Here is a 24,262-nt window from a genome sequence, read left to right as displayed (position 1 = left end):
CTAATTTACATTATCAACTCAGTGGATAAAACCAAATTATATTCTTATACCCCCACCAACGCAGCACCACAGTATCTTTAGAAACTTGCCCCTTTTTTTCAGAAGCAGAAGAACTTGAATGTTTTCTTACAGCGACCAGTCTTTGGCAAATATAGCTCCAAAAGTTAACTGATCTAGGCATGAAAATTTTACTCGAAAGTAAACCAACCTACAATTTGTTTACTTGCAGTGTTTAGTAACCATGGTTTTTAATTTATTTTAATCTCATTTTAAAAGCACGAGGGATTTTTCGGGGGATGTACACCGTCTGAATTTTTCCACGATCGCGTTGGTGTTGTTTATTTATAGTCTTACAACTCCCTGCCCAAATACATTCCAGTCTTCCTTTGCAAGTCTAGAACTGCCCTTGTTCTAATTATGCTATTTTCTTGGCTTTGTAACAAGGAAGTTGCAAGCCTGAACAAAGTATTTTTCTTGCCATATACAACAATACAGGAAAAAAACAAAGCTTCATAAACATGACTACAAATCTGACGAATGGCGGTACACTGCATCCATTTTTATTCCAGGTTTATTTTCATGTCAAGAAGGCTAGATTAGCCCACCCCTTATTTCCACTTCGTCATGAAATACGTCAAACTAGGGAGATAAACGAACGGAATCCAATTATAGAGGACGGAATTACTGTTGATAACCACTTCTACGAATGAATGCAAACAAAAACAGAACTCGAGTGTTTATTTTTGTCGCATTCTCATAAAGCTGAATATTATGAAAAGGTTCAAATTCCTGCTCAATGACCTACGTTTGTACTTATTCAGCGGGAGATAACAACGGAATTCAACCACAACTTCCCGATGTCTGTCTTAGTTGCTAAGGTCACTAGTTAGCACTTGCAACAATATTTAACGCAAAACAGTAGGACATCGAAGTCATCGAAAGAGATCGCAGAAGATACGTGCATAGCAGGTATCCAGGCAGGTCGCCAATTTTAGAGACTAAACATACTAGCACTGTTTCTTAATTTAGCTCCTGAATGCCAGAATTCAAGATGTCAACCTGGATGTTTAAAAGTGGAAGGCGAAGAAATTGTAGTCCGGTAATGTGTTTTTAATATCCCTTTTGAGTTATTACATTCTAGGTTTCTGTGAAAGCTTGTGACTGTTGAAGTCTCTGGGGTGAATGGAAACTATAGCTAAGACTTATGAGTAATTCAGACCAGTTGTTTTCACCTTTGACACAGAGCATAAGTACTGATTTATCATTTCTTAATTCATCCATACTAGAGAACTTTACTACAAGTATTAGAGAAATTTAGAGATTCAACCGGATAAGTGATGATGAAAGGAAACTTGGCTGAGAAACGGAAAAAAATGCTAACCAAAACTAAACAAGTCAACTACGTGACCAAAATTTTATTTGCATACAAAAATTTTGTTCTTTTTACTTTTTATGCGACAGGAGAAATCGAGTGTGGTTATTTTGTGCACTCAGTCAAAACAGGCGCGGTTCTTGAATGTCTAACATGCACATGTCATCCCAACGACAAATCTCGTGTAATCCTCTTTAGTCTCGAACTTATTCAGAGCAGTTTTACATTACTGAGAGAGTGGAGTGTTGATTTAAAGAGCCTTGTTCTTTTTGTCCCTTATCATTGCTTATTAACACCTACAGAAGTCACTAGCCGATGTTTCTGCATGGCATAAAATATCGAAAAAAGCTAACGCCATCGTTAGTATTTTTAATCCTAACGTAGTTAAGAGGATAGCATCAATTTAGCCAAGTGAGAAAGAGAAAGTTAGAAAAAAGAATTAAATGGCTATCCTAACAACATTAGTGTTAGTCCACACATTGCAGAAGAGAATAATGAAGTTTACCATCTATTATCTTTAAAATCTCTCCTAAGGAAATACGCAAGTCTGACTCAAGTTTAGGGAAGTGGCGTTCATTTTTCTATGACATCGCATGAGAGGGGAAAAAACAAACAAATTGGCATTTTTGCATCCATTTGGCTCAGAAAACGTGTCTAGAATATCTGATAAAGATGAATCGATTTCAAGTTGCGGATATGTGTGAAGCGACAAGGAAACCACAACGCCTTCTGATTATCACTTCTATTCCAAAAGTTCTTTGTTGTGCGTTACCGAAATCAGACTAAGCAATAAGATTAACATGACCCTATATAGTGATAATAGTTTAATGCTTGGTTAAATGTATTAACACATTAACAGGAACACAGCATGCCTTTCAACTGAATTGAAGAGATGTATTCATGATCGAATAGTTTCCGGTAAAGTTTAATCTCAAACATCATATTCCTCTGTAAAAAACGGTTTTTTCAATGCAGCCCATTTTAAGAGTTAATATTTGCGTGAATATACCACAAAATATTTACTGATTACTATTGATCGATGTGAAGAGAGAAACAAAAAGTTTTTTTTTTTCTTTATTAAATGAGTCTGCGTTGGTCTTCAATTCGGTTACCGCTACATGCACCATTGAAAACAGGGCCAATATCCTTGATGTCCTTGCTGAGAGCTTTTGTGCTTGTGGTTTTTACTGTGAAATTGCCGAGCTTCTAGTGAGCAAATATATTTGATTTGTTTATTGATGACTAGACCCCACTTAAAGTGTGCGTATAGCGTATACACAAGTATCGAAACAAGTGTAGAGTTTACTAACATACAAACAGCTCTGCATCACGTGAGGGCCGTCCTGGAATTCCATGCATTAGACATGCTGTTAATTATTCTCTGTGTGGACTATTCTTGTTTGTGATAACTGACTGACGAATTCTAAAAGACCGATGAAGAGTGATTTAGCCTTCCAAAAACCAATAGTGAAAGATTTTCGTTTCAATTCATCTCATACACATAATTCACATAATTTAAATTGACAAATGTCAGAAAGCGAGGTCAAGGTTTACGTCCCTTATAAAATGCAATAAAATGTTATAAAATGTTATTTTCAAATCATGTTAAAATTATTTATATGGATATATCCTCCTCCTTTTTATTTTAGCCACCTAATTTGTTGAAGTCTTCTCTTCAAGTGGAGGTAGATTTGTTTAGTAAAAAAAGAATGTTGAACTTGGACTATCATGACGTCACTACTTCAATGTGTTGCTTTAAGCGGCCATCAAGTGCCACCTTTGATGTTCTTCGTGAGAATAAGAAATTTCTGGCTCAAAGCGGCAGAAATACACGGCTAATGTTTTCAGTAACTTGATCATTTCCTGTTGTTCATTCATTACGGCATTCCACAATTTTAAACTATGAAAATGTGCGTACATCACGGAAACTGGAAAAAGACAATTGTAAACATCGAGATATGCGAGGTGTGTTACGAGTCACGAGAAGAATTTTGTGTCAAATGTGAGCTATAAACGAAGTCGTAGGGAGGAAATTGATGGAAACAAAACTTGAAATGGTTACTGTCAATCCAATTTCGCTTAGTCATTACAGTTAGTTGTCAGAGAGGGAAAGTTGAATCTTTTAACTCGGAGAAGTGATCAAAATGTAGTTACCCCCAACAAATTACAATTGTATTACGAGAGAAAACAAGCGCATCACTGATGCCTTTGTTTATTCTAAGAGCGCCAACGTTATCTAGATACAAACCAAATTCTCGTAACTAATTGATTCTAGGAAAAGGAATGTGGCAGCTGAAAGGGAAGATTGTAAAAGAGGAAAAAAAAAGGAGTTGAGAGCGTTATCTTAATAAGAAAAAAAAAAAAAAAAAAAAAAAAACAGTATCATCTAGAAAGTGGCGTGTGGGAAGATCGCCAAATAGAGGGAAAACACACAAATTCACGTAACTGGTAAACTCTAAAAGAGACGTGTGGTAGCTTATGAGGAAGATTGCAAGAAATTTAAAAAAAAACAGTCAGTTAAAGAACGTCGTCTCGATAACACACCAGGTTCTAGAAGCCAATCAATCAACCATAGAAGAAGATGCGTGGCAGCTAACAGGGAAGATTGCCAAAAGGGAAAGTAACTAGCTAATAAACTAACTTGATACAACATCAGACTCTCGTAACTGATTACTTCCCCAAGAAGATATGTGATAGCTTGAAGGATAAAAGGCAAATAGTGAAAAAAGGCCAAAATTAAACAACTTTTTAACCGAATAGGGTAGAAGTTTGAGTTACCACATTGCTGGGCTTTCAGATTGGTCGTATGCTATTCCTTCTCGTTTTGAGCCTGCAGATTAATATTTTTGCAGCGGAAGTCGCGCAATTTTTCCCACGTCACGTCTAAGTATACTGACTGATACCGCAGACTGATGTTCTCACTATAATTATCATCATGTACAACATGTGTTTACCACAATGTAACGTACGTGACTCACAAACTGACCACCAACTGACAAAATACCAAACCATTGATGATTATATCCTTTTCATCGCGAGAAAGAAAAAAAAGCAAAGTACATCACCAATACGGGATATACGTGAGATAGCTAATAATTAAACTCTACAAGATGTCCATTCATAATTATGGAGTATACAGATGTAACCCGCTATGCTCAATGTGAGATAATTTGCAAAACAGTATTTTGCTATCTATGAACTTTGCGTAGCCTTCAACGACAAGTCATTGACGCAAATCTTGTCGCATTTGTTCGTCTAATCTTGAGTGGTTGAAAATTATCTTACCGGAGGCTGCTTAGCTATTTCATTTAATGTTTTGTTCAGAAGATATGAGTTTTTCATTCAAACACGAACAATTATTACCGACAAACGTAGGTGAAAAGTTGTTAATTGCCTCATTGTACCTGCAGTGGTCTTTAATTACGAAATTTTCATATGAAATTCTTGCTGAGCTTTACCTAGAAGATACGAGATCCCCCGTAAGACCATTATTAGACTTTTTAAAAAGTGGATTCAAGTTATACAATGATATTTCGGAATCGTTAACACTGAGATATAAATTATTCGCTTGAAAAACCTTAAAGGTAGCGCACTTTTCGTCTGCAATTGGTGGACGTAATTAAAGTACCAGTCTCATGGGTATAAACAACTTAATTGTTTTCGTAGCAACTGGCTTGTCTATTTCATTTGAGAGCCCTGTACGTGATGGTGCAAGATAGATAAGCATGAACCAAATGTTTTTTATAAAAAAAATCCTAGTCGTTGAAAAAGATATAGCTATTAACAGCAAGTTGATTGGGAAGTTTTGTAGCCAATACACTTCTTAGCCTTTCACAGAAATCGCCAGTGCTCGAATAATCCTAAATCTTTGAGCATTTACGCTTATGGTCTCGTTTACGAGTGAAAATTGTTATAACTGTGTTAGTTACACTAAAATTAGCGCCTAAGCGAGGCACGTCTAAATCTCATCAAAAGGCGTTATAGCACGCGTACTTCCGGCAGCCGCTGAGAGCAAGAAATACAAAGGTATCGCTAATGGTATGACGTCAACAACGCCATCTAACAAAAGTTCAAAATAATTGAACAGTAACTTCATTTGCGGTTTAATATCGTAGCATTACGGACCCCCAACATTTTCTGAGCAATACAAAACTGCTTTTGTGAGGAGTTGCACACTTAGAAGACACAGAACTCAAATACGGTACGAAAAACTTGAGTGCTTGAAGAATGACTTTAAAAGCATTTTGAAGTGCATTTGATTAGCAGTTTAACTTGTAATTATCACCTCTAGCTCTTCTTTTATGTTTTTTTTTATCGGAATGTACGCCTGGTTTGATATTTCTGACCACATACATTGAGAGATGCAACATCGAAATGGCGTTGGCACACTAATGGAATATTTTACATGACATCTATTAGCGTCGGGGTGATCTAAAAACATTTGATGACAGAATACCTCAGCCGCTACTTCATAAAACACGGGGCTCTAGAGGTTCAATTGATATTTGTTTATCGGTACAATTACTTTGGGCAACTAAAAGGCTAGGCTGAGGTGTTCATTTGAAAAAAAAAACCAAGTCCGTGAGCGAGATGCTCAGAAGTTAATGATATGAAGTACATTCGTGAGGTACTGTTTGTTTTTCAGTTTAGAGTTCTAATTTCCGTTTTCTTCATCCAGGAAAGAACCATGGATAGTTTAACAATTCCACCGAACTTCCAAACTACAACAAAGCCTAAAGCAACCACTGGGAACAACAATGGAAACTTAAAAAGCATTCGCTCCGTCGTATTAGGAAAGGATGGCGTAGGAAAATCAGGTATTTGAAAATCAAACATGTCAAATCGTTGCATGTTTTCTTTTGTTTTAAACTCTAAGCTTGAAATCAAACAAAGCTTCATCTCACCGCGGGTTGCCGAATAAGGATTGTTTTATCTGTGATGTTTAAGTGTTCTTTTAAGTCACGGATTATTGCCGTACACAATTTTTATACAACCTTTTCCATGTGGTGTGTAGTTTCGAGTTAACAGAGCAAGGAGAAAAATATTACTGTACAGTGAACACCAATGTGAAATGTAGACGAAGTTATCGCTTCAAACAAGTATGTTTGTACAATGGCGACAGGTGAAAGGTCATTGTAGCGGTTGACATTACAGTCACGTTCAAAAGCACAGCTAGTTTTCTGACTAGAACCATTTGTTTTTATAATCTATTCCAATCTATCCCTATAAATTATTTCGAAACCGTTGTACATGTGTAGAAATTAGTACGTGCGCAAAACAGATCCCTCATTCCGGATTTTTTTGGGTCTTAACGCTGAAAACGTAAAGTCGCATGGTCTCCGGCTTCCGTGAGAGAAATTCACGCGGGCACCTTTCCGCCCAGCGGAAAATAAAATTTCTAAAAGATAAGAATTCTTTAAACTTTTCGTGACTGTATCAAATAATTTTGAGTAAATGATTCTTACGAGTAATACCAACGTCTGCTAAAAAGACACCTCTGCTCGGTGAAAAGAAAAAGTCGGAAAAAAAAAATTACAGTAAAAAACCAAGAGTGCACAAGCAAGGATAAAGATAGAGAAGACAAAAACAGATAGCAAATTGAAAGTTTTAAATGAAAAATTAAGGCCAAACTTTAAAACATGCGGGAGACACCCTTCAATTCAACTAAAAATGTGATTCTGGAAAATTATATAATACTCGAACAAACGAATAGAGAATCAGTAGATTACGTATCAAAAGGCTGCGCGTGAGTTCATGTCCTGAGGCACACACGAAGATTTGTGATAGTTACCATAAAAGGAAATACACTCAAGCATTAGAACATAAAAAGAAAAGGTTGACAATTCCGCATGCCAAGGGCTAAAATTCGAAAAAAATCAAGGCTGTTAAAGTAACAAAGCAAGATTTGCGCAAAAGAGTAAATTTAAATTCAAACTTTGCAAACACCAGTTCACAGATCCAGCAACTTCGGATCATTTCTTTTCGTGACAGTTGGCCATATATGTTTACCAAGACAAATTAACACAGCAATTGAAAACAGATTAAATCTGTACAACTGGACTCGATTTGATTCTAGCATAGCGTGAAGGTTTGATAGGAATGTTTACTTTCCGTTATGTCAAACACATGTTGCACGCAAAGTTGAGTCAAAGTTTCCTTTCGGCAACCCTGTCAACTGTACCCAATACAGATTGGAAAAACTGTATTGAAAAAGAAGCTCAAAGTTCATTTGGTAATACATAAAATTATTTAAAATGGTTAAGAAAGAAACGATTGAACACCAACGATAATTTTAAGTTGTTATTTACTTTTTTCAGCCTTCACTGTCAGACTTCTTACAAAGCGTTACATTGGGGAATACGACAGCACCTTAGGTAATAAAGGGCATTTTCTTCTTGTTCGTTTTCCATTGTCCAAGAGCCTCTCACGTGACCCGTGCCCAAAAGCGGTCATTTTTTTAGCTTGAAAGCCAAATCAGTGGCCACACATAGCTAATTGCTATTATTATTTGTCCAACCTCAGAAGAAACATATCGCCATCGCGTTGAAGTGGACGGACAGAAAATTCTCTTAGAAATCCTGGACACTGCGGGGCAAGTAAGTGGATCAAGCTACTTATTCACAATCTATGAGAAACTTATAGCTTTTACGAACGAAGAGATAATCGCAAGTAATGAATCCTTTCCTTGAGTCGCAAAATTTGGCCTTGAGCGTTTTTCGCTTTAGTTATTCGAGTGTCGCTATACCAAGCCTAAAGTGATCATTCTTAAAAACTTTAAATTACTTCAAAACGATCCAGAGACAAGCACTATCTTTTCGCAGCCTCCGCTCATTTCATTCAAACGCGACAAAAACATAGGCAATTTTTTGGTCAGTTCTTTTCAGACTAATGACCAACCAGGCACTTTTAAATGCGCTCGTGCACGATGCAAAACGTGTCCTTTCATTCCCAACACTGATAAAATATCGGGACCCAAACGATCCATTAAGATCACCGATCACTTCACGTGCACCTCCGCCAATGTAATCTATTGCATAACTTGCACTTATTGCAAAAAGATATACATCGGCGAAACAGGCAGAAGACTAGTTGACCGATTCCGAGAACACCTTCGAGACGTGGAAAGGAATGACAAGGACACATCGAAACCAGTCGCTAGACATTTTAATTTACCGAATCATTCTAAGCAACATATGGCAATCTGCGGTCTTTCCTTACACTTAGGTAGCACGGAAAGCCGGAAAACTCTTGAACAAAAGCTCATCTTTCAAACCGGCAGTCTAAATCCCACAGGGATCAACGAACGCTTTTCATTCCACTAATTTATTCGTGTTTTTCTCGTTGCCATGTTCCCACCAATAACGTAGCTCCATTTTCTGCCTTTAAAAGCACACACAACCCACAATTCTCCAATTCGCTCCGACGAAGGGCTAACGCTCGAAACGTCAGCTTTTGTAATCGTTACGGTGGCCAATTTACCATTTCAACTTTGTTGATATATCCAAATTATTTCATTACCCCCACCGACGCAGCCCCGAACAGTTTCTTTAGAAACTATCAGCCTTCAGTTCTAAAGTGATTGCAATGACCAATCAGAGGCCAGGAGAAAAAAAAATACCATAACAGGCCAATAAGAACTCAAAGTAAATCCAGTTAAATGACCTCAAGCGCGGGAAACCACGAGGGGTTAAGGTAAGCACCTGATTGGCAGCGAAGGTAACGTCAGTTTTCTAGACCAATCGCAGGACGATATGACGCAAAACCAATACAATTACGGGATACTTTCGAAATTGCTGTTCTGGTCTCCCTATTCTGGAATTGTAACTTAAAAAAAGGAAAGACAAGTCGCCCTTTCCATGTTTCTATCGAATACTTCTCAGTGACAGCTAATACACTGATATATTTTATCTTTCAGAACTCTGTGGAAAAAATCGATGGCTGCTCTTCGGCCGACGTCTACTTCGTCCTTTATTCGACGACAGATCGTTCGTCTTTCAGAGAAGCAGCTCTAATCACAAAGTATCTTCTGGAGACAAGAAACGTCAATCGGGCGGCGATATTTTTAATAGCTACCAAAAAGGATCTTAAATACGAACAAGATGTAACAGAGTACGAGGGAAGATTGTTAGCAATGGAGCTTGGATGTGAGTTTTACACCATTTCGAGTTACGAAGGGTTTGATGGCACGCAAGATGTTCTTCGTGGTTCGCTTCGCTTCTCTCTTAACAGCAAGAGCAATGGTTCGAAATCGCCGCTTATGACGCGGATGAGAAAAGGACTAAAAAACAGGTCGCACACAAGTAGTCCCACTCCACAAGCGATTGAAAACAGGGACAGAACTTCAACGCTATGAGTAATCACGTAACTGAAATTGTGCCTTACTAAGTGAAGAAAAATCACGTCGCGTGACAGCTTCTGGGCTAATTTGCGTTAAGGAAAAAAACATCTCAGAACGATTTTAAATGAGCTCTCGCATAAACTGGAAATTTTGAACACGTGACAGAGCAAGTTTCTAATATGAAACCGTTCAAGATAAGGTCTTTCCGTTTATTTAAAACATAAAGAGCTCCTCAGTATACTAGTTATTGTTGAAATACCTGGAACTCTTGTAAATCGGACTCCAAAAAGCTAAAACATTTTAGTATAATAACCCAAAAGAGTACCTCACCCTCTTCATTGTTCGTTTTATTTAAGTTCATTATCGAGCTGGGCTGATAAATAACAAAGCCTGAATACGTATTTTTCTATATAGAGAAGGGGATGGAATTAAAGGTTTTCAATCCCTTTGAACATTTATGAAAGGAAAGTAAAAGAAATCGTCCAATTCTTTTTATCTCCTGAGATTTTAAGTTTTTTTTATCTTAAAACGTTTGGAATTTTGAGCAAATGCGACCTTGCACCCCCATCAGAATTTATTCCACGCCGTCCTTCTGAATTCTCTGAGCGCCCATGCATCATACAACGCTTTACAAGAGACAATCATCAGACTCTTCTTCGCTAATTAGTTTTTCCCCAAAACCAATTCGCGGCTAAAAATCATTTACAAATGGAAAAAAAAAATCATTTACTTAGAGTAACTTTAGATGTAAATACTGCGCACCAGTTTAGGGGTAGCGCTGCAAAACGTAAAAGAATTTCTCTCTCAAGTCAAAAGACATCAAGATCAACGAACTAAAGATTGTGGTTTCTATTGCATAGACGGCAAAAGGTCACACGTTTTGTTTAACTCCTCACTTGGAAAACATTAAAGCACCATTATATGCTAGATTGTTATCTAGGCGACCACATCTCGGCGCACCTTTTCACAAATTGGACCAGAATATTTGCGTATCTATTTTAACAGCCTCTACTCGTATACTAATTTATGTAACAAGGGAAAAAAAAAAAAAAAACAAGGAAGTTACCACACGTCAAGGTTGCTGAGGTTTACATGCATTACATATTTGAACCATCTCTGTACTTAATCACATTTGAGCTTTATCACGTTCTAATCCACTAATTAAAGAGGCAGATTAAGGAAAAAGATAAGCTGGCTAGAAGGCAGAACTTTGTCGCTGGGAAACTAAGTAGACAAGGGAATTATACTTAATTTATATACGGCAGCTCTAATTCCTGAAAGATACCATATTTGGGAAAATACTAACAGTTTCTATGGCAGACTAAAATTGAAAGCTCAAGTACAAATGAAGTTTAAGAGTCAGGATGCGCTCACTCTTCCTTGTTTTTCGCCCCTCCCTTAAAGCTTAGAACCTCGATCTGTTTTAACACTGTTTGCTTTCTAAATAACCTAAAGAAGGCCGGATCTTTGCTTTGACAAGTTTTGATATTTTTTCCATTAAAATGGTCCGAAAAAAGAAAACTCCGAAATGACCTTACAACCCTGGTATCAATAACAGTCACTTAACTTGCCGCCATTCAACGAACAATGGTTACCTCAAAAGCGACGTAAAGACTTCAGTTTCCGTACCAGACTTGCCCTTATGTTATATTTGACCCGCGTCCAACTAATATTCGTTGAATAGGAAGTATGATTCTCCGCAGTCACCTCGCAAAGATTCGTTTGTCAACTTGAGCCCTGAAGCTAGGCGAGCAAGCTGTTGTAAGCATTAGCCTCGAACGGAATGAACCACAATTGAGAGAGTGTTTACCAAAGAACCCTTTTTGTGTTTTTCCACAAGGTTTAATCCATTATTGTGCTGATCAGGTATTTTGTCAGACTCTCGCATGAAACTCACAAAAATGGAAACTAAAGGTGACCAATATGGCAGACGAATGGTAAGTGAATTTCACCAGGTAAATGTTTACTTAAACTCGCTAAGAGTTGCGATATTTAAATCATCATGAATTTGTTCACTAGGTAACAAAACATGCGGCCCAGCGTATTTTTCCCTGATGTTAGGTTTCCCATGCATTCTGCGGTTAGCTCTCAGAAGATCACCTGGTTCTTTACAAAGGAAATCGACTAGCAATGCATTGAGAGGTTTAAGTATTCTTTTTGCACCTTGCGGTGAACGGTTGATATGAGTGATTCCGTTGAGAAGTCAGTAGAAATATCAAGACGGAGCAATATGTATATTTTGAAATTTATGGACCACCTAATGCATGCATGTTTGTTTTTTTTTCCTGAAGTCTTTTCCACAAGATAACGCTAGCCATTCAGTGTTTCAACGAAAACCGAGGAATCTCACCGTGGGATCAAACAATAACATCGAAGAGGAGAACAAAGTCATCAGAGCGGCTGTGCTGGGCAAAGATGGCGTTGGAAAAACCGGTGAGTGGAGAGCCTTGGATGTATAGTGTAATCGCGACCTTTCAAGGCCCGTCGCACGCGCCTGCAATTGAGAGATTATTAGTAAACTTGTCTTGGAGCTGACACGGCAAGGAAAGAGTTTAAGTGAACCTCTGGCTATCGCTTACTAGTTGCGGCAAGCATGAGACAAGCATCCAAGGTAGTTCTGACAGGATAAAACGAAATGTCATCATAAAATCAAAAGGAGGCTTTTTTACTAAGATTTTGTCACCCGGTGTAAGGACATTCACAGCGCAACAATGACTATTTAATGCCGAAATATCTTTCGTTGAGTCAGTTTGAGAATTTTTCTCCGTCTGTGCACTAAGAAAGACTTAATTACTATTCAAATTTAGACGAATACTCAAGGCTTGTCTTTTCCACAAAATTTACTCGAAATCTTTTGTAAGTTCGTTGTTTGCAAGAGGTGTTCATCTTTCAGTTGCCATGCGCCCTCCTTTCAAATTACTCCAATCTTTGGCGTTATTTCTACCCTTGAAAACTATAATTTCCAGGTCTCATTCTTAGGAAACAAAATTCGTTCCGATACTAGTTTGTAGCTCTACTTCATAACAACTAAGAACACTACAAAAGTTTGCGTGAGTACAGCATCTTCTCTCAGCAGGAAACCGATCCATCTTAAGCTAGACCCACGCCACTCACTCATCGAGTTTAATTTCCATTTCTAAATTTTAACACATTGGCTTTTTGGTAGGCACAAAGATGCTTATCATCAGTAATCAGATTTCTTTTATATCCTTCCGGCTTTAGGTGGTAAAGCTGTGACCAAAAATATATAAGTGCAAATTCATAAGAAATTAAAGGTAACATGGAATAAATTAAACTTTGGACTCTCCTTGACGGGACGATAATTATTCTGCTCTCATGATGATTCTCGAAAATTGCATTCACATTTTTACTTTGGGCTCTCTAATACGCGATTGTACCGTTCACCGAAGCGTCAAGTCGCTTTGCCATGCTCCCGAGCTTGCATGATTTCCCGATAACTCTTTAAATGGGAGTTTGTTTGTAAGCTGATAAAACTCCCAAAACAACACAATCAAACAAACATTCTGCTGTACGGCGAAACCTTTTGAAGTCTCATCTTTTGATGTTCTTATGCTGTGTTTTTTCTCTTACCTAATTATATTTATATTTATTGTATAGTTTTTTTTTTTTTTTTTTTTTTTTTTACTTTCATTAGCACAAATTAACGTTGCCTGGTTGAAGTTATTATAATGCAGTACACAGCCATTTGACTCCTCAAATCTAACACTTAATTTTCTCTGTTGTAGTTGTTGTACCGTTACCAAGTAAATTAGCGAAATGGGAACTTTGTTGCGGGATGGTGTCGTGATCAGATCCTACAAATGACGATTTCTTTTTTCTTTTTCCCTCATCGATACTTGTTTTCTGGATCATGTGTTGCTGTGTAAGGGTAATACGAGTAGAAATTACATGCTATTGGTTAAAATTTTATCCTGTTTACCCTCTGTTTTCCCTCTACTAGCCTTTACTGTTCGTCTTCTGACACGTCGTTACATAGGCGAATATGACGGCACACTAGGTAAGTTGATAATTACGATAGATACTGCTTCATTGTAACAGCTAGTGACTAAACCAGTAAGGTCCACTATTCTTGAATCTCTATAGGAATCATGTTATGACCAACAATCGGCTTTCCCTTGGAATGTTTCGAAAAATATTTAAATTATTCAGGAGGCGTCACTTGTTTACGACTTGGACAAAAATCGCAGCACGTATGCGGAAATCAGTACCTTTTATTCAAATAACAATCTATTACTGAGTCATTTACTTATCAACTGAAGCATTGCGATAAAACTGAAACATTTTGATTAAAAAGTTGACGCAATCAGTGTAGATTGTAACCAGTAACAGACGAACGAAATACTTTCAACTTTCAGGTTCAAATGTTAAAAACTTCAAAGAAAGAATATTACTGACTATGAAAAGACGTTTCAATATAGGGCTAGAGGAGTTACAAACATTGGCTTTGCTACCAGATGGTGCCGCTTACCAAACAACTTGGCATTCGCTGACCTACAGGCATCACAACTCCACTGACTCACACACAGAACTAAAAGATGACGATCGTACAAGGGTTATCTTTTGAGGACATTTAATTAGTTTTGAATTTGCGGAAACAGTAAACGAATTCCTCAAATTGCTTTTAAACCACAGAAAGCTGGTACCAGCATCGCGTTGATATAGAAGGAAAAGAGGTTTTATTTCATGTTTTTGATACAGCTGGCAAGGTATTTACCATTTTTCTTGCTACTTGCTTAAATATTATTACAATCCTGCATTGGGTAAATGACTTTTGAAGTTAAAGATTTCATATACATCGGATAATTACAGTTGGTGATGTATCTGATCCCTCCACAGTTCTTATTTATTGGTTCGTGTAAAGCTCTATCTAGACACAGTGACAGTTATTTAGTGATAACATGTGGGAGTCACTGAGTTCGTTTTGATTTATTAGCACGTACAATTCAAGATGTCTGCAATTAACAAGTAATACACTTGCTGTAAACAACCACTCTTGTCGAGTAAATTATCATAGCGCTTCCAATTAAGTTCGACTTTTCATTTTTCTTTTGAGATGAGCTCAGTGATGAACGAAGTAACATATCTAACTGTAAGCATGAGTGATTTGACTTGTAAACTACTACAATATCGGTTCTAAAGGAACATTTCCATTTGCATCCTAGCCCTTAACCCTTAAACTCCCAGGAGTTACCAAGACAGAATTTCTCCTTACAATATCATTCCAATGTCAAGCAGACGAGGGATGAGAATAGAGAAAAATATCAATTTGGAGATTATTTGATCTAATACCAAATTCTCCAAACTAACACCTTATGGTAAACGCGCTTAGACGATACCTGTCCCTATAACCTCAGACACAAATCAGACCAGTTGTATCTTTACAGAAACGTTGCTACCTGTAGAACGAAGCGCACCGAAGACTTTTTAACTTTTAAGTATTTTTAAAAAATGTGATGTATGTTCCGTGTGGTGTATATAACTTGTAGTTAATGTATACAGAAATGTCCATAGTCGTTCTTATTAAGTTTTCATTGTATCATAACTCGTTCATTCAGTAAGTTACTGCAAGAGAGTTTAATAAACCATTATTATTATTATTTTATTAATTAGATCTTAGGAGTAAAAGTGTTAAGTAAGGATACAGCAACTGGAGCTTACACGGACAATGAATTAGACTACGCATGCGCATACATTGAACAGTTGAGATAATTGTCAGTATCTGAGCAACTGCTCACCCACCCCTCCCCCCAACTCAACAACAATCGATTCATAACAAGTTGGGGTTAATGTTGCGTTAGGGGAGGGGTAGGTACGCAATTGCTCAAATACTCACATTGATCTAAGACATGCATAGCGATAGGTGCAATCCTGGCAATTGCGCCAATTACTCGGACTTTTGACAAGGATTTCAAATCTAGCACCTTCAAGCCCCTTTTACTTCTTGATCTCAACACTTCTCATCTTTTAACTCCAAATATTGAGAGACAAGCAGTTGAATCTAAAAGGTCCTTAAGGAAATCGCGCTCGTAGCACAGATTTCTGATAATATATGATGCCTTTTTTGTACACCTTACCCCTTTAACTTCTAAAAGTTTTATTTCTAATACAATGTTTCAGAATTGCAAAGAAAAGATTGATACCTGTGCGTCATTGGACATAGTGTTTGTACTTTACTCCATCACTGATCGCTCATCGTTCCAAGAGGCCACCCTCATTGTCAAATATCTACACGAAACAAAGAACATTCCCTCGTCAAAAATTTTTTTGATAGCATCAAAAGCAGATCAGAAACGACACACAGAGGTGACAGAATTTGAGGGAAAACTTTTTGCCGTGAACATGGGTTGTTCATTCCATCAGTTATCAAATTCGGAAGATTTTTCTGAGCACAGCAAGGTATTGAAACAAGCTTATCTGAGAGTGTCCCTTGGGCATGTACAAAAAGCGCCCAAGTCTCCCCTGATGAGGAGATTAAAAGGAGGCTTCAAGAACAAAGGACAAACTGTTATTACTGAACACAGAAACCGATCAGGAAGCGTCGAGTTTTAGAGGCAGCCTTTCCAATGCAAACAGTGAACGAAAAAGACTACGCTGAGAGATTTTGTCCTACAATATGGCATTATTTCCAACGCGAACCTAGTCAAGGAGGCTCATAAAAAAATTCCGTAATTTTTCAGCAAGTCATTCTCTGAGGAATGATTACAAGCCTATTTCCTTTTCAAATAATTTTCATTTTAATTTGAAAATGGCTTCTCACAAATTTCTAATCATTACTTATCAACTGAAGGTATTTTAAGTTAGAGGCCCAAAAGTAAGGTAAAGTCTGTTTACGAGCCTAGTGGCCCATTAGGCCGGTGCTTAACTCCGGTTTTTGTAGCATGAAGCGACTAGGAGTATTTCTACTCCCCCCTGGATGAAATGCCAGTCCATCGCAGGGTTACCCCCAGCATTAAATTGCCGGTACCCACTTATACGCCTGGGTGAAGAGAGGTATTGTGAGAGTAAAGTGTCTTGCCTAAGAACACAACACAATGTCCCGGCCGGGGCTCGAACCCGGACCACTCGATCCGGAGTCGAGCGCACTAACCATGAGGCCACCGCGCCTCCACAGAGGCTCAAGGGGAAAATAGGGGAATTTCTAACAGTTGATAATTCTGTTATAGTAGTATTTTATGTCACGAATATATAGTCAGACAAGTGTGGTCTGCGGTCATTGGAGATTTGTTTGATACCATTTTTGAAGGAAAGAAAAGAAGCATTGACCTATCAAATCAACTTTATATATCATATTCCTACTAATGAAAGACTCAAATTAAATAATTTTGAACCCACTAAATGTACTTTTTAATCAATCCCATTTTCGTTGATTTCAGCAGGGTCCAGAAATAATCGATCACACGTCGCGAAGTTTTAGGCACGTGGTTATTCCACTCTCTCTCATTTAAGCGACATGCTTGGGACGTAAAATATCATTTCCTCATTTCCTCATTTCCTGATGACTGAATACAGTGTATATTGACTCTGAAAATATCCTAGCCTGAGATGGTTGACCATTCGAACTCAGTCTCTTAAAATTATTCTCTCTTAAAACAGTAGAGTACTGTAAATTTCAGGCAACTGATCATCGGTTCATGCCAAGAATCGCACCATAATCTATTCCCAGACCCCCTCCTCCCACAGACAGTATTTCCCTTTGTTATCCAACTGTGCTTCGTAGAGTACAAATAATGGCCTGGGCGATACGAGTACAAATATCACGTGATATTTTATTACGCGTTACTTGTACTCCAGAAATATCCGCCAATAACTAAAATCAACCAATCAAAATGCTCTATTGCCGGTCAATATTCTCTCAGTATTGGACCGGGCACTGTCCCGAATAATACCGCACTTGTGTCCCTTTGACCTTCAGTCGTGTAATAAATCTCTTATTAACCAAGCTTGCTCGGGACCGTACTGGAAGAATATCGGCCCTCGGTCTTTTTTGTACGGACCTCGCTGCGCTCGGTCCGTACTGTCAAGACCTCGGGCCGATATTCTACCAGTACGGCCCTCGCGCTTAGTTAATAAGATATATATATTTTTCTGATGGTGCACACTTAACGTGAGGAGAATTACAGAATTTTGGACAATTTGTAAAAAAGTAAATTTGTAGTAATATTAGAATTCGTATAATTACACTAACACCTCAACTTCGCTGAAGTGACGTAGAGTATGCCTCGAGTAGATAATATGGTTTTATCAATTGAGTTGATAACGTTAATTGGCCTCCGTAAAGAGTTTCTGACAAAGAGTGACTCCCTAATATCAGTATGCTATTCCATACTTTTACCTATATATCTCCTATGGTACTGGCGAGGAAAGTGTGTTTGGAAATTACGGGCTTCTTCGGGTGGGCGACCATTTCCTATATTCTCATGCCCATAATGTTCAATTCAACCGCGGTATTTTATGATGTAAAAAGAGAAAGAAAACTTACTCAATCGCAAAAAGTGATAATCTCATTCGTGTTTCAAGCGACAGTCATCTCTCCGTGCTTTTTGCCTCTACAGGTCTCCACACTCAAAGATTTCTCTTAGAAACGCTAATTCCGTTCTAAACGGCTAAAGAAAGTCCAAACTGACGACTTAACAAACAATTGCGATTTTACGCTCTTATATTACTATGAAAAATCTGATTTGTTAAGAGCGTTCAATTTGAATATACAAAAGCGTGAAAAGTTGACATGATAAATGCAATATACCCCTTGCACTTTTCATGTCGAGTTTGAAGTCTGCCTAGTTTCCAAGCCCCTCGTCCGTGTAGTATTCTCAAACTTTTGCAAACTACTCAGGGATAAGTACCTTGTTTTGCAGATTGTTTAATATTGTACAATATATATATATATATATATATATATATATATATATTGTTTATTGTACAATAATTTACAATTATTGAATTCGGTTTTCGCATGATATCGTGAATTATCAAACCTAGTGCCTGTGTTACCTGTTTCAGCCTTCGGTTTCCACAGATAACTCAGACCTCGGTTTCGATAATTCATGATATCATGCTCAACCTCATCCAATAACTGCTTATGGACCCAGCAGATATCTTGTAAACAAAATGAGCCTTCAAGTTTTCGTTCTTTGTTCCCTTTTCGTAACGTAATTAACCGACATAGCTACTTCATTGCGTGAGAGAATTTGGCGTCTAGTGGCTCATTAAGCAAGGTTAAATGTTAATTGGTGTTTTTCGCATCAATTCGATACATGGTCTATAATTCTCAAAGCAGGTGTTTCCTGTGTTACTAGAGAACACACGATCATTTTCCTATAAATTTCTCATACGATAGGTCAAACAAATGTTTGCTGTATCCACTAAAAATACCTTTTCATAACCTGAAGCAGTTCATCCTCTCATACATAAAATTTCTCTCATTCGACTTCAGCGGAAAGGATTGCCTAAGGTCATTTACGAAGTGAACATGCAAGGTCATTTTTTCATTTATCCAAAAAAACTATCTAGTTAAAAACGTGCCTCAGTTGTTTATAGTATGTAACACACAGCATAAATTCATTTTTCGCACTTCGTTAAAGTGACATTGAAATGAATTGGAACAATGTTGGCTGCAATTTAGTTTGCAATAAAAATAGCCAGCCTATCCGGTTAGGAGGCGATCATTAATTTTCCCCAAATCTTAAAAATAACTTCCTCAGAGCTGCATGAGTTTACATTTAAAAGTTAAAGTTCATCAAACTCCTGCCAGTATAGTCACACGCTCGAAGCTCAGTTACAAGTGGCTAGTTCAACCTCTTTATATTTGAGGTAGGTTTAAAAATCTTCTCATTATTTTCTGCATTTAGAAATAATTACGTAATGAGAGCAGAAACTGTTGGAACGAGCCATAATGGCGCAAATTTTCTGATTATTCAAAACCTGATCTTATGCAAACTATTAACACGAGACTTTGTACGAAGCTCACCCAGTGTCGATACGTATACGTAGTGGGTCTTTTTACTAAGATTAGAAGGGTCATGGCGTAATTCAGTTTAAGTGTCCAATCTATTTAACCGTAAATTGAACGTCACCTTTCAGTTGCAAGGACATAAGGATAAGCTCGTTTGCATACATGCAAAGACAAAATTCGGGCAAAATCATCCCAATATGTGACTTCGACGTTCATCAGTCGGTACCAGCGTCTCAGCAATAGCTGAAGAAAAGAGTTTTGCTTTATCGAAGCCTGAATTGTTTGTTTGTTTGTTTTTATTTTAATATCTATTTATTTATTTATTTATTTATTTTTTTTTTTGCGCAATGACCCTACTTGCGATCAACCCGTCACTTATAGCAGCTTACTATTCTTTTTTTAACTCCAAAATGGGTTAAGAGAACTCCCTAAAACCTTTCCTTTCCTTTTCTCACAAGTTGGCTACTTGTGTTTACTGAAGAATGTAGCCAAGACCATTTTGAGTGCATAACTTGGTCGAAGATGCTGTCTCCCGCTCGACTCTCTCGGTATGAACAACATGTTCTTTCTTCGTCCTCACGATAAACAAAGTCTTTCATTCTTATGTAATTTGACATAATTGGTGCACCCAACATTGCACTACTCGGTCAAAGAGCTACAGACAACGTATTTTACTCTCGACTTAGGGTAATCGGCCTGTCTCTCTCACCAATAACACCGCTGATGTGCGCAAATTAAAATACCAAAATGCTGCGATACTTGGAATGTTTGCAATGATAGCAAGCACTTCAACGCCCAGAAAATGAGTTGTTCCAAAAGAATGTATGATTGAAACACATTACAGTCTTGCACAGTAATAACAGCTGTAAGACGTCTCTGTAGATCTTTATACGATTATACAACATAGCCAATTAACTAGCTTTCGAACATGCGGCGTGTTTGACGTTTATTGCATTTATGTAGCAGATAAATCTCTGCAACAACAAGAAAATATCTTGATTCTACTGGACTATCAGTTCAACTAGAGTCTTTTGCTGGATTTGCTGGTCAATGAAATCAGTTTACACGTCGTGCTCGCCGACGAAACAATTCACATGCAGTAACTGAGAGTTCATTAAATAAATGGTATGTACTTCTAATTGGATTAATTTTAAAATTCCAAAGGTTAACAGGGAGGTATGTTTCGTTGGACCCCTTGATGTAATGAGCCCCGAAAGCAAATTGCGTACATGATAAAATGTACAGTCTAAGTGCGAGCGACGTGAGGGACACACCTTGAAAAGTACTCGCAGCTTCCGTTTCAAAACTTTTGGGTAGTCAAACCGGTTTGGTCAGTTTCCGTGAGAAATGTAGCTCGTAAATTAGTTATTTTGGCGCGTGACCATTGCGGATTAGTGCACAAAAATGTAGCTTTTACTTTCATTAAATTTTTGTCATTTAAGGATACTTCCTATTTTTTGCTTTTGTTTTTTATTTTTGTTTTAGGAACGACTGTTCCCACTTTCCCGAGGGGAACTACGCCACCCATAAACGTGCAGTAATACGCGCCCCTGTGCAAAGTTTGTTCGCTGAGCAATCATCAAACACTTAACTTGATTGGCTGGTTTCCATGAGAAATCCAATATTCACTTGTTTGCACTTTTCATACGTGCTATTGTCCGGCGAAATGTAAACGTATTTGAAGTCGTATCGACAGTCTGTGAAAAAAGAGTCATTCAATTTTGATAGAGTATAGAAACGTCGATATAGTATTCCAATAGTACCAGGTGCGTTTCCTATTGTTTTGATTAAGTATATTTGTTTACTTTTCTTTCTTGCGCTTATAAATATAGTAAAAAAACGATTAATGTCTCGTTTGTAACTCATTTACAGTCGTTAACGTACGTTTATGTTTTATTTTTGCGTTTTGATGCGGTTTGACCACAAAGACAGCATGAGACGTAAAAGAACGTGTTCAGCAAATCCTTCAAGCATCACGAATGTCCACGCCGTTGTGCTTGGATTGGATGGCGTCGGGAAATCAGGTTTGTCAGATAACTTATAGCCTTGAGTATGCAGTTAAATCCCACGATGGCCCTCTTTGCCAAGGTGTTTGGAAAGGTTCCTCAGGAAACCTTTCGAGGAAACCTAACGAGGTGTTTGGGACTAGCATTTCATCTAAGCATCTCATCCAACGGGAACAGGGACAAGCTCCCCCCGATAAAGGACCGCTAGGGATCGGAAACTCACCCATGAAAACACCTTAAATCAAACTTTCCAGCAACGTCGCCCATCAAAAGGCTTGGGCTTTTGGACCTCTGATAGAATGTGTTCCATAGGCAATGGAACACAGCTAAATGCCACGAATTACCTAGTACTTCTAACCCATAAAAGTTAGATTTCAAGAAGTTATTTGCCGAGTATAATAAGTGTATTTATTTTAGTGGATGATAATACGTCTTTAACTACTTGAAAGGGTGTTTAACGGTTTTCATCAAAAGCAGGAAAACTGATAAATTATACATATCAGTTACAAGAGCTTATCAATTATCTCTGTCGTATAGTGATTTCACAATCAATTATGATCATCAATCCAAGAACTTGCTCTCAGTAAAAAAGAAGAAAGTGAATTATCAGGCCAAAATGATCCATTTTCAGAAGGTTCCCAAAATATCTCAGCATATGCAAACATATGTTTTTGTTACAATTTCTTAGTTATCAGTCAGGGATCGGTGTGGGCATCATAAACATATCATCGGTAATTGAAATTGTTTCCAAATGCGATCAAATCAAGTGGCTTTCCTATATTCTTGAGATTAAGATCGCGGCCTTTTTCTAAAAGCTATGCATGTTGACGTTTTTTCAAAAACCCGCAACAGCTGTTCACTTGCGATAAAAGTTCACCCAAAGATAGCGACGAAAAGGAAAGACCGCGATTAGCCAATACAGCGGCCAAAAAAAGGACCGCGATACATTAGCCAAAACAGCGGCTGTTGTCTTGGCTACCAGGCGCACCTCTTCAAGCGCACCTTTGAGTTGTAATCGCTGTTTCAATAAATCATATTCACAGATTTTCACACAGCACCCAGCTGAGAGGTTTTGTTCCTATTGAAACATGGAAAAAGAAAGACAAGATCTGTAGCGCATCTGTGAGGCAGACACACGCCCGGACTGAAATTTCTTTCGATCAGCATCTTCAGATAAAACACTTGACTATCAGACATTCAGACGCCGCTAAAGAAACTGAGTAAATTCGCTCTAATTTCAAGGTATTCATTCAGACGAATAATTAACAACGACCCATGAGTGAGTAACAACAGTCCCACATGAACCAAGGAAACAAAACGTGTGCATATATATAACCTTTTTGCTCCCAGTTTAGTGCTTCGCGGAAGAACGGAAAGGAACAAACTGAGATCACAATTGACATGCACGTTTAGGGGGGTACCGATCGTTTTCAAAATACTGATAAGAATGAGATGAGTTCAACAAGCTACGTCTTTGTCTCAAGAACTTCTAGCACATGGTAGTTCGAAAATTAATTACATGACACAACTTATCAAAATGAAAAACAAATACTTCCGGTACCTGAATACACACTGCTGTTGAAACGTATCTTACATACGAAATAGTTGAAATACAATGAAATATATGAAGTTCATATATTTTGTACTGCGGTATTAGATACATATATGCACGATCCTCGCAGTAGATAGTGCTATTTAAGCAATAGCGAAAATCAGACCTGAAAAAAATCAGGCCTGTACGGGATTCGAACCTCTGACCTCTGCGATACTAGTGCAGCGCTCTACCAACTGAGCTAACAAGCCAACTGGGAGCAGTAACGCTATCTACTGCGAGGATCGTGCACCATATGTATCTAATACCGCAGTACAAAATATATGAACTTCATATATTTCATTGTATCTCATTTATCACTTTCACGGGTTTATTATGAATCAACTTAACGGCCTGCTCCCAGTTGGCTTGTTAGCTCAATTGGTAGAGCGCTGCACTAGTATCGCAGAGGTCAGTGGTTCGAATCCCTTACAGGCCTGATTTCTTTCAGGTCTGATTTTCGCTATTGCTTAAATAGCACTATCTACTGCGAGGATCGTGCATCATATGTATCTAATACCGCAGTACAAAATATATGAACTTCATATATTTCATTGTATCTCATTTATCACTTTCACGGGTTTATTACGAATCAACTTAACGGCCTGCTCCCAGTTGGCTTGTTAGCTCAATTGGTAGAGCGCTGCACTATTATCGCAGAGGTCAGTGGTTCGAATCCCGTACAGGCCTGATTTTTTTCAGGTCTGATTTTCGCTGTTGCTTAAATAGCGCTATCTACTGCGAGGATCGTGCATCATATGTATACGAAATAGTGTAACACAGTGGATAAAACTGATTCAATCATTTAAACTGATTTACAACGAAAAAAGAGACGAGACTGAAATTGAGCAAGATAGCTTTCTAAAGCAACTTCACCCGCATACAGTACAAATGCAAGATGCTGGATCTTTTATGTTACATTTGTAAGTGTGCAGCAATCTATCCAGTGCGTGCTGACATGAAGGGTATTTTCAGATTGTCA

At 37.9% G+C, this 24,262-nt stretch overlaps 3 protein-coding genes and 1 non-coding gene across 9 annotated transcripts in view; all 4 read left to right on the top strand.

The window, feature by feature from the left end:
• Positions 1–800: 800 nt before the first annotated feature.
• Positions 801–10,637, top strand: LOC111331126 (ras-related and estrogen-regulated growth inhibitor-like). 3 transcript variants are annotated; one of them, XM_088724663.1, is made up of 5 exons: positions 801–1,099; positions 6,051–6,189; positions 7,690–7,746; positions 7,895–7,968; positions 9,288–10,637. In XM_088724663.1, the coding sequence occupies exons 1-5, from the start codon at positions 1,037–1,039 to the stop codon at positions 9,723–9,725; spliced, it is 771 nt and encodes a 256-aa protein (XP_088580789.1). In that variant the 5' UTR covers positions 801–1,036; the 3' UTR covers positions 9,726–10,637. The 3 variants fall into 3 exon arrangements, with proteins under 3 accessions (XP_088580789.1, XP_088580795.1, XP_088580791.1); XM_088724669.1 differs by lacking the exon at positions 801–1,099 and adding an exon at positions 5,415–5,573; XM_088724665.1 differs by lacking the exon at positions 801–1,099 and adding an exon at positions 5,845–5,864.
• Positions 10,638–11,219: 582 nt separating this feature from the next.
• On the top strand, positions 11,220–17,067 carry LOC111331154 (ras-related and estrogen-regulated growth inhibitor). 2 transcript variants are annotated; one of them, XM_022936212.2, is made up of 6 exons: positions 11,220–11,471; positions 11,551–11,647; positions 12,002–12,143; positions 13,672–13,728; positions 14,364–14,437; positions 15,849–17,067. In XM_022936212.2, the coding sequence occupies exons 2-6, from the start codon at positions 11,597–11,599 to the stop codon at positions 16,278–16,280; spliced, it is 756 nt and encodes a 251-aa protein (XP_022791947.1). In that variant the 5' UTR covers positions 11,220–11,471; positions 11,551–11,596; the 3' UTR covers positions 16,281–17,067. The 2 variants fall into 2 exon arrangements, with proteins under 2 accessions (XP_022791947.1, XP_022791946.1); XM_022936211.2 differs by having other exon boundaries at positions 11,239–11,647.
• A 2,404-nt stretch (positions 17,068–19,471) lies between these two features.
• Positions 19,472–24,262, top strand: part of LOC111331155 (ras-related and estrogen-regulated growth inhibitor) — a 9,423-nt gene continuing 4,632 nt past the window's right edge. The window contains exons 1-2 of one of the 3 annotated variants that reach the window (XM_088724650.1): positions 19,472–19,541; positions 21,612–21,707. In XM_088724650.1, the coding sequence (XP_088580776.1) occupies positions 21,617–21,707 (91 nt within the window). In that variant the 5' untranslated portion in view covers positions 19,472–19,541; positions 21,612–21,616. Of the gene's footprint in view, positions 19,542–20,907; positions 21,450–21,611; positions 21,708–24,262 lie in introns of those variants that run through there. The other 2 variants (XM_088724656.1, XM_022936215.2) reach the window with 2 other exon arrangements.
• Positions 23,898–23,970, top strand: Trnan-auu (transfer RNA asparagine (anticodon AUU)). Its single transcript has one exon. It is a non-coding gene; the product is annotated as a tRNA-Asn (tRNA).

This window comes from Stylophora pistillata, chromosome 1, assembly GCF_964205215.1.
Source record: "Stylophora pistillata chromosome 1, jaStyPist1.2, whole genome shotgun sequence".
In the NCBI taxonomy this organism is placed as follows: Eukaryota; Metazoa; Cnidaria; class Anthozoa; order Scleractinia; family Pocilloporidae; genus Stylophora; species Stylophora pistillata.
The sequence above is the reverse complement of the archived record's forward strand: the minus strand, read 5'-3'. Positions and strand labels throughout refer to the sequence as shown.